The sequence below is a fragment of the Pavona decussata genome, unplaced genomic scaffold (assembly GCF_977016875.1).
Source record: "Pavona decussata unplaced genomic scaffold, jaPavDecu1.1 SCAFFOLD_433, whole genome shotgun sequence".
Lineage (NCBI taxonomy): Eukaryota > Metazoa > Cnidaria > Anthozoa > Scleractinia > Agariciidae > Pavona > Pavona decussata.
The window spans coordinates 364,985-375,319 of NW_028145790.1; the positions used below are offsets into that span (position 1 = coordinate 364,985).

Genomic DNA, 10,335 nt, shown 5'->3' on the forward strand with positions numbered 1-10,335 from the left:
TAGCTCTCCAAACCTGGTCTAATGTGGTCTTCAACCTCAAGAAGTACAGTCAACTCTCTCATAGCGACCACTTCTCGTAAGCGAACCACCCCTAGAAAGCGACCACTTCGTAAACAACCGTTTTGTTTCTCAGTTAAACACTGTTTCAAGAGCTCTCTCTTAAGTGACCATCAATCACATTTCTTAAGGGACCGCGACCACTTTTTAGGCCAGAAAATTGACACTTTCTTTTGTTTTCAATTTCTGGTGAGCGACCACCCAACATAATCACGTATGATCGTCACTAAAGTAATTATCTCAGAAGTGACAAAAGTTCAATTTTTAATGACACTACCCCAGACTGCTGATAGTTTACAGGCAGAGAAGATGGCTATAATTAGATCTGTAGATAAACGGGAATTGTGATCTGTTCCAAAATGTTATACAATCAGAAGAATGAATAGATGTGAAAAAATCAAATAAATTAGTTTCTATTTATCTTAATTTTAGCTGCTAAGGTAATATTTTTCATGTAATTAATTAATAAATCCAGTATTAGGCTTCTTTTGTTGATCTTACCCGTAAGCGACCACCTCCCGTAAGGGACCACTTGGTCGTGCCCCAAGGGTGGTCGCTTACGAGAGAGTTGACTGTACAGCGTAAACGCAACCCCCTGCCTTCACAGAACGCTACCGGAAGCGAAGTAGCCATAACAAAAAACCCTGGGAACTAGCAATGTAGTGACGTCAGGCAAAGTGGATGCATAAATATGGCGGGCTTTTGATCTGTCCCGGTTGCTTCGACAAAGCAGACTGTTTCTTAATCTGCAGTGCTCGCTTTTAAGCTTTCGATCGTCTCCGTAACAGAAAAGGATGGTTTTCCATTGTATAGCGTTAGGCTGCAACAACCAGTCGAATCGAAGAAAAGATCTTTGCTTCTACAAACTTCCTTTGGAAAACGAGGAGTTGTTGACGAGGTGGTTGGTGAATCTGCGGAAACCGAGAATACCCAAGTGTCTGCAATATTGCCACGTTTGTTCCGATCATTTCGAGTCACGCTGTTTTGGTAGAGATTTGAAGGTAACCTCTAAGACTAGTAGTGCATTTTCCAGTGTAATTATAATATTTGTGCTATCTGAAAACGTTTGGACTTGACCGCTTGTTTCGCTACAGAGTCGTTTGGCTACTCTGCAGTTTAGTCGATTCGCTTCATTTTAAAATTGACATATAAGCTTACTCTAATATTTTAGCTCAATTACTCCTGACGCTACCAGTATGAAACGCAGATAGTTTGCATGTGACGTCATTGCGGCCATGTTGGTGGACAGGAACAATAAGATTTTTCTCCTCTGGGAGTCAACTACCATTTTTATGCAAACTATCCTGAAACTATGTGAGCAAATTTTCTTTTGTTTTGTCCACCAACATGGCAGCAATGCAAAACACGTATATCTAACTCACTTCAAGAACGAGAAATAATCACATTTTCTTACTTAACAGTGGAGTGAAACAACCGTGTAGCGAAACGAGCAGATCCCCCCCCCCCCTCCCCTAATAAACTTTTAACAGGGCACAGAGAATTTCCAAGTGTTCTAGTTAAAGCTAGATAAGAGAGGGGCCTCAGGTCAAAAATGCGAGAAAAGCTGACTTTCTGACTTGACAAATGGTCACTTTTACATGGAACACACTTATACATGTAATCACACAGGCACAAAGGCAGGGAAAAATAGACACTGAATAATTACTTAGTCATTATCACAGCAACCCATGAATTCTACAGTACTTTAATTTTTAACTTCTTATAAAGTAACTTGAGGTAGTGTCTCCAATCCCATCTTTTGGCACAAAATTAATAGCACAACAAAATGATAACAATGTACATGCAACCTTGGTATAAAACAACAGGACTATAAACTTGACACTCAAAACAAGGGTAGATTTACATGTAATACACACAGAAGTGCATAAGTGCAACAATTGTTACTCTTTGTAACGGAAACCTTCCCTAAAAAGATAATCAATGTGTGCTGTAAGGCATCTCATCATCATCATCATCATTGCTTTCCACACCAGAAGGTGCATAAGGCTGTTTCGGTTTCAGTAACATTAATTGTTTTACAGGACAGGGTTGTTAGTCCTGTGCGAACTGTAACCTCCAATCTGGAGGGCCATTGGAGAGTACTTAGTCCATGACCTACAGGTCTGGTATGGGTGGCCCTACCAGGAGACAATGCTCCTGCCATCATAGCTCTAGGAGTCAACTGAGAAGCGCAAGCTCCATGACCATGACATGGTGGCAATCCACCAGGGCACTAGAGGGTATCTACTTTGGGTAGACTTTTTACAGTCCCCTACTTTGCCATATGATTGTCCAGATTGTATGCTTAATAAAACTGTGCTATCTTGGGCTCTCAGTTAGTACTGCGGTGTGATTGGTCAATTTTATGTGCCATATTCCACTGTACGGGCTGCTAAATTATCCTTGACTTCAACAAGTTTCCTTTCCCATGCACTTGATTAACCTCAGAGATGTAATAAATATCTTACTAACCTCGTTTTCTTGGTCCATACTGTAAGTTACAGATCGTCATTTTTTCCCATTGATTTATGGCACATGTGCTTTGCACTTGGGCCATAAACCAATGGGAAAAACGTGGTCTGTAACTTACAGTATGGACCTCAAAACTCGGTTAGTAAGAGGTATGTAATGACTAGCACAACCTGGAAGAGTGCCAAAACTAAGGAAGGGCCCCCTCATCAGGTTGTATACCATGAGGAAGGAGGACCATGTTTTTCACCTCTCTCCTACCACTTCCACCCCCGTTGGTAGTGGCACTCTCCCCAAGATGGTGGAAGTTTGATTGAAACATATGATCTTGAAAATGACATGAGGAAATAAGGGACTGTTAACAGCCGTACAACTAAGTTGTTGTAGATTCTTTTGTTTCTTTGTTTGACTGTGCCTCTTATGAACACATTCAACAGGCAGAGCTGTTAGGAGAGACGCACAAGCCTCCACTGACAGAGGATGCAGTTCCCACATTGTTTTTGTATAACAATTTTAAAGCTGACAGTAACAGAAGAGTTTTCAGTGAACAACGAAGAATTCAAAAAGAAAAAGAACAGGTAATGGTACTGATTGCGGCCACATCTAAATTGTAATGTTCTTGATAACTTAACTTAATAAGTACATGTAGGTGCAATTATTGCACTCCAGGTTAATTTATTTTTGCTTCCGTGAATATTCTATCTGGAAACAATTTACATTTTTAAAAAAAGAAAATTCATTCAGTAATCCCTGTCATTTTCATTGTTTGTATTTCATTGGAGAAAGCTAAAGGATACATGTACGTGTTCCCAGCATTCTGCTTGGGCATCTTGTCACGTAATTTTCTTTGTCATAAGTCACGTGACGAAATTTCACAAAATTTGAAATTTATTCTAGGCTTGGTGATGGAAGCTGAAGGTTGTCTGCTGTAGTGAACTTTTACATCTGTAGAAGGAACCTCATTTCAAACTGCATTATTCCTTATTATTTCAAACTTTAATCACGTCTAAAGAAAGGGGTTCGTTGGTTGGTTGGTTGGTTGGTTAAATCGTTGATTGACTGACTGACTGACTGACTGACTGACTGAATGACTGATTGATTGATTGATTGATTGATTGATTGATTGATTGATTGATTGATTGATTGATTGATTGATTGATTGATTGATTGATTGATTGATTGATTGATTGATTGATTAGAAGAGAATCACTTTGTAAGGTCATTTTACTGTATCAGTTCAATGTTACTCCCTCTGCTAAACTGTGTGAACTCAGCGTGTGGAGCAAGACTACAGTGTGTGATCTTAGGGCTCGATTTTGTGGTGAATTTCAACCAGGCTGAAATTTTGGCCCGGTTCCAAGGGGGTTGAGATTATATGTACAGTCGACTCCCGATAACTCGAACCTTCAGGGGAAATTGAAAAACGTTCGAGTTATCGGGAGTTCGAGTTATCGAGGGTAAAATTATATAGAGAATGACCTGAAAGGAAAAGAAAATTGGTTCGAGTTAGCGAGGGTTCGAGTTATCGGGAGTCGACTGTATATGACGAATTTCAGCCCGGGCGCAATTTAAATTACGGTGCCGTGGGTAAAATGACATCAAGAGAAAGCGTTTTGAGGGAAATCACGTTGATTTCGCATGCCCAAGTAAACTTCTTAGCGTGGACTGAAATATGATTGCATTAACTTGAGAATTTTTTCAGCCCGGTTTTAGGGCTAAAAGTTGCAGCCCTGTTTGAGTAACCGGGCTGGAACTTTTCACCCCGGGGTGGAACTTTCTCCACAAAATAATCCCCCCCCCCCCCCCCCCCGCCCCCAAAGCGGGCTGAAATTAACCATGTGATCGGGCCCTTAGGCGTGTAAGGAAAATTCCGCTTTTTAAATACCGTACCAACCGTTTGATGTAAAGTTTCTTACTGCACTGTTTACGTAAAATTCTACCATGGCTACGAGGCTTAAGTAAATAAAACAACAGCAAATCAGAGATGAATAATTAATTCATATTGTTGCGTGTATATCCCCCAAGCCTCGTAGCCAAACTAGAATTTAATAGGGCAGTTTTCATTTGAGTGTCGAAAGTAATTTCGCGTTTGCGTTGGTTTTGCTTTTCGACGCTCTGTGATTGGTTGGTAAATCCCGCGCCACTTTCTCAACCAATGAGAAGCAAAACCAAAACCAATCGTGACTTGCTCGCATGCGTTTTCCCGCGCTTGGCGACGGTTACATGGATTTCTTAGCATTCTGATTGGTTCATCGTTCTGTTTACGTCTGTTGTTATTTGTCAGAGAGATAGACTGCAAGCAATTTCCACTGTCGCGTAAATTTTACGTGCGTACAGGCGTGAATTGAGCTGGCTTTACGTACGTAAATAAAATAAGAAGCGATGTATGAGCCGCACGCGTAAACGTAAAAAGTTGAACAGCATTCAACTTTTTACGTTTACGCACGCTTCTCTTACATCGCTTCTTATTTTATTTACGTACGTAAAGCCAGCTCAATTCACGTCTGTACGCACGTAAAATTTACGCGACAGTGGAAATCCACCTTAAGCCCCCCTCCGCTTGTTCGCTCCAGTTTTTTCGCGCGACCTCTCGACTATCCAGAAAGGGACAGCTTGCAGTCTATGAGAAAGATTACTTTGGTTCTGGTTTTAAGACACTCAATTGGGACCGCTCTGTATTATTGACATTGACTTTTATTTGCCTTTTTCCCAATATAGTGACAATTAATCCGGCCATAGCTTAATGTATGGCGAGGTGACCTCTAGAAACCACCAAGCTTACAGTTGAGGCCACCTCGTATGTAACAATATGCTTACATAGATAGTGCTGTAAGTGTGCAAATTGCCAATTCAGTAATTATTTTACTAAAAACTCTAGCAGTTTTTTCTTAAGGTTGGGAAAACTTGACAGAGAAGTGATTGAAACTGGTCTATTGAATCATACTTCCTTTTTCCAGATTTTGAAAGAATTACTTGGACCTTACTATGACATGAAACTCATCCCGCCGCACCTCGTCCAAGAGCCAAAGCTAGAAGGCGACGAAGAAGTAGACGATAAATTTAGCATTCAGTCGCTCTTACCTGGCTTCGGGAAGATATCAGAAACCGCCTGCCAAACGGACCACAATCCCACAACAGAAACGCCTTGTCAGACAAACACACCCAAGCTTGTTTCCACTGGGACCCAGTGGAGTGAGAAAGATTTTCTTCCAGATCCCCAAGTTATCGAGCAAGAGCATGCTTACTGTAAAAAGAGGCATGTTTCAGTCGCTTGCCAAGTAGAAACGTTAAGTGTTCCCATGACAAGAGCGGCCAAGTCAAGGAAAACTTATAAAACTATCAGAAGATTCGCCAATGGCAGAATTTTTACTATGAGGATGGTACAACGCTGAACGGTGCAATATGGACATTAGAGAACTGAAGCAACGATGACGGAGAGGCCAACGAAAACGCCAATAGAAAAAAATATATAACTTTAGTTTATTTGTGCTTCTTCGCGATTATTTCCACTCGTTCATCTTCTACAGAAACGGCGAACTAGCCGGGACTAAATTGGTAGGAGACTAGGAGTGACGTTCAAATTAAGAAAGAGAATGAAAAATTAACCGTCGCGTGTTCACGTCCTCCACAAAACCTCGGATTTTGTTATTTCACGTGTTTTACCGAGGACGACGGAGACATTGACCAAAATTTAAAACGCACGTTCACAGCGATTGTTTTTGCTCATTAAACCTATTTCCCGTTTACGGCGTTGTCGTCGCCTTTGTTGCTTAAGCTCCCTAAAGTTAATATAGATACTGCTCAATAATTATGTTTCATTTGAATAATCACACTTTCCATGGACTCGCATTGTACTGTTCAAGGGCTTGTTTTCAAGGATCATATCAACAAATTTCATCCACAAACTTAAAAGCTAGAAACACTGTGTGTCGTGCAATGAGCGATAACAACAAAGCATTGCGCTGCTATTACTGAGAAAATACAAAAAAGTAAAAAGCGCAACAGGACTCGATTGGAAATTAGTGAAAGTGTTTGTTAATTTTAAAATCTCCGGCATTGTTCAATCTTTGAAACCAGTACTTCACGACAGGTAGCGATCTCTATCTGGTAAGCCGGGAACTTTTAATGCCAAGTGTTTCTAGTTTTATATCAGCTATAGAATCGATTCTAAGATCGACTTCTTTTGTGTTATGAAGCTTTTTATCTTACTTTATTGTGTGAATGAATGCTGTTACTGTTTTACGATTTAATTGTTAGGAATAAAGGTTTCTAAATGAAGCTATAGCCTGTTATAACGGTCAGGGAAATGCCAGGAATACACAGCCCGCCTCGATTAGCTCTGCTATATGAGGGCTGTGTATTCCTGTAAAAGATATAAGTATATCAAATAAAGTTGTTGTTAATGTTGTTGTCGTCTTTTGTTGTTCAAAGTCAGGGAATTTTGCATTACGTCGGAAATTCTTAATTTTAATCTTAAACCCAAAGTCAGTTAAAAGTCAGGGAGTTTTATTTTTGGTTAGCTATTTGGTTTACAAGAGTTTCCTTGTTGGCAAAGGTAATGTTGTTCCAAAAATGATGTGCAAAGTTCCAAATCTAGTTCGCATGCTTTCGATTAATCACTTATCTCACGAATCTTGTTTTTAGGGTCTCCCTATCTGCTGGTAAAAAACAAAAACAAACATAAAACAAACAAACCAAAAACAAGAAGGAGTGAGAGTTCTGGGGACATGACTAGTTTGAAATTTGGAAGTCGTACTCGGTCGTGCTCAATCTCGTGATCGCACTTCGTAGGGAACGGTTACATTTTATTCGTGATATATAGCAGGGGATTCGAGATAACCCGCAGTAAATGTTCGAGAAACAATAAACAAAATCAAGGGAAACGGGATACAGTTTGACATAGCGGACCTTAATTTTAGGTAGCCGGTATTCGAGATAAAGGGGAACTTATGTTCTACTTGGCTTCTAGGCAGTCGGTTTTCGTATCGTCACGCATGCGTTGCGTGACAACCCAAATTAAGGATCATTGCCCGAGTACTACCCGTTGAGGTAGTGCCCGTGCCTGGGCACCAAATCTCTCTTCCGGACAAGTGACCGTGCTCGAGTACTGGACTAGGACTCCAAGTCTGAACGGGGCCATAGTCTATGTTCACACTTGGTGCCCGAGTACTAGTGCCTGGGAACCGGGCACAAAAATAGAAACGCGTGCACACATAGCCTCTTTCAGGCATTCAGTTCGTTGGGGCGCAGCGCAAAAAAACGCGCGAAAAATAGGCTGATTTAGCAACAGAACGGGAACGTCATTTGAGGACGCGAGAGCGCGCGGAATAGTCTGGATGCGAGTCTATTTTGACCATATATGGGCATTCTTGATGCGCGCGCCGTTGTCAACTGACGTTCCCGCGAGGGGAAGCGAAAGCGCTTTTTCTTTGTTTTTCGCGCGCCGTTTTTTCGCGCTGCGCCCCAACAAACTGAACGCCTGGAAGAGGCTAGTGCATACAGGGAACCTACTCGGGCACGAATTCTGGCGTGGATACTTGACAAAAGGCTGCGTTCACATTAATAACCAGCGGGAATCGTGCTCGGGCAGCGTACTTGGGAACCAAGTGTGAACATAGGCCTTATCACGGTTTTCGACGCCATTTTGACGAGTAGGCAAACAGGATCGAAATAACAGTGTTTGTATGGAAATCCGATGTCAAATAATTTTCATAAAACATCTCTTCTGAAAAATTCATGAATTGGAAACTTTTGGCACTAGGAAAAGGATTTCAAGAAAAAAAAAATTGGAGGGATGTAGCTGTACCAGAAAGCGTCCAGTCGTGTTTTGAACTTCCCATACATTTGTCTGTATAACGAACCAGCCGTGAACTGCTGTAAAAATAGCTCGCGGGAAAAAAAATACAGGGAAATGTATGGAAAGTTCAAAACACGACTGGACGCTTTCTGGCACAGCTACATCCCTCCAAATTTTTTCCTAAAATCCTTTTCCTGGTGCCAAAAGTTTCCAATTCATGAATTTTTCAGAAGCGATGTTTTATGAAAATTATTTGACATCGGATTTCCATACAAACACTGTTATTTCGAGCCTGTTTGCCTACTCGTCAAAATGGCGTCGAAAACCGTGATAAGGCCTATTTTGCCAACAATCATATCTAAACATTGTCTACTGCAGACGGTAACAAGAAGGCTTGCATCCTAGACACGAAAACTATTTAGCTACTTAAATAAACCACTTATATACAGATTTGGAGGCCCACTGATGATTGTCTTAAGCTGCGGCCTAAGTTAGGCCTGGGGCAAACGTCGAATCTTAGTCGAACTTAATTCGTCGAACCTATTAATTTTGAAATAGGCGCATGAATGGTGCGACGTTTGCCGCAATTAAGTTCGACTCAAATTAATTGGTTCGACTCCATCATAAGTTCGACTTGCCAAGTCGGATAATGCGACAGTGGTTCGGCGTTACAGCAAACGCCGTTCTAAACACGCGCTGAACTCAATTCATAAGTCATGCAAATTACAAAATAATCGATTCAAATGTGATGGACTGTGCAAACGTCACAAAAATACCGACTCCCCCATCTGCCAAACGCTAATTCCCCCCCTGACGAGCATGCGCTGTACAGACAATTTTTCGCGACCAGAAACGGCGAGCTATCGAAAGTCATTGCTGACATCGCACAGCGTGGTGGAAATGTGTTTTTCGTGTTTCATGAACACCAAATATAAATGATTGAAATGCGAATTGCCTATTTGCAATAAATGCTTAGTGTTTGAGTCTTCTCTTTCTATTTTTCGCAATTAATTGCCAAAGAAAAGCCCGACGAGCACTATATTTCGGCATTTCGCTAGCAAGTCCTAACAATAACTAGCCGCGCATCGAGTGAATAGGGACCTTACGAATGCAAGACGGTGACGCAAACGAAAACGTCATTTGACAGTTTAACTTTATTTCATTTGTGCTACTTCACGATTATTTTAACTCATTCAACTTGTACACAAACGACAAACTACCCAGGAACCAAATTGGTAGGAGTACCGTTCAAGTTAAGAAAGAAAATGAAAAATTCACTCCCGTGGGTTCACGTTCTCCACAAAACCTTGAATTTGGTCATTTCACATTGTTGTTTTGCAGAGGACCACAAAGAAATGTACCAAAATGTAAAACGCACGTGCAGAGCGATTGTCTTTGCTCATTAAGCCTTTTGTGTTGTGACGTTGTCGTCGCCGTCGCCGTGGTGTTTTCGTAAGGTCCCAAATAGCACGTGGACACGTGCTTATTCCCGTGTTTCACGAACTGCAACTTGTGAATTAGGGTCTACGCAGGTTCGACGTTTGCTACCACACTGGAATTAAGTCGACTCTTTGTCGAACCTATTTTTAATAAATTCGACGCGACTTAGATTCGACGTTTGCCCTAGGCCTTAGACTCTGTTTAAATAACTGGCCCTATGTCTCGTGTTTGATATATTACATTTCGTTTTGTACAGAGATAATCACATAAATTCTAACAAAACCATACACGACAACTCTATCTCACTAGAAAGTCACCCCACACTGATCAACATCAAGGTGAAACAGTGAACTCAAAAATATTTATTGAATTTATTTCTTTGTTAAACTGAGACATTTTAACATATCTTATCTTGAATAAATCATATTTTTTTTAATAAATCAAATTACACTTTCCATTTAAGTTAACATAAAGCAAAAAGTTATATATGTAGTTTCTATATATCGGTACAAGCAAATTCATTAACTAAACCGTTTTCCACAGGAAAACTACCCAATACTACAAACTAAACC

The 10,335-nt window shown here is 40.8% G+C and overlaps 1 protein-coding gene and 1 long non-coding RNA gene across 2 annotated transcripts; one reads left to right on the forward strand and one right to left on the reverse strand.

The window, feature by feature from the left end:
- The first annotated feature begins 724 nt into the window (after positions 1-724).
- On the forward strand, positions 725-6,804 carry LOC146450679 (THAP domain-containing protein 1 B-like). Its single transcript, XM_085100105.1, has 3 exons — positions 725-1,058; positions 2,964-3,104; positions 5,484-6,804. Exons 1-3 carry the CDS (start codon positions 852-854, stop codon positions 5,916-5,918), a joined length of 783 nt encoding a protein of 260 aa, XP_084956231.1. The 5' UTR covers positions 725-851; the 3' UTR covers positions 5,919-6,804.
- Positions 6,805-9,459: 2,655 nt separating this feature from the next.
- On the reverse strand, positions 9,460-9,957 carry LOC146450680 (uncharacterized). The gene is made up of 2 exons (XR_014860251.1): positions 9,877-9,957; positions 9,460-9,826 (listed from the first exon to the last, which is right to left on the reverse strand). It is a non-coding gene; the product is annotated as an uncharacterized LOC146450680 (long non-coding RNA).
- Positions 9,958-10,335: the final 378 nt, after the last annotated feature.

Bases quoted from the DNA above. Each gene is read 5' to 3' on its own strand.
- LOC146450679 (XM_085100105.1), top strand. From the start codon at position 852: ATGGTTTTCCATTGTATAGCGTTAGGCTGCAACAACCAGTCGAATCGA. The intron at 1,059-2,963 runs GTAACCTCTAAG...CACATTCAACAG, and splicing joins GTTTTGGTAGAGATTTGAAG to GCAGAGCTGTTAGGAGAGAC. The intron at 3,105-5,483 runs GTAATGGTACTG...TCCTTTTTCCAG, and splicing joins TTCAAAAAGAAAAAGAACAG to ATTTTGAAAGAATTACTTGG.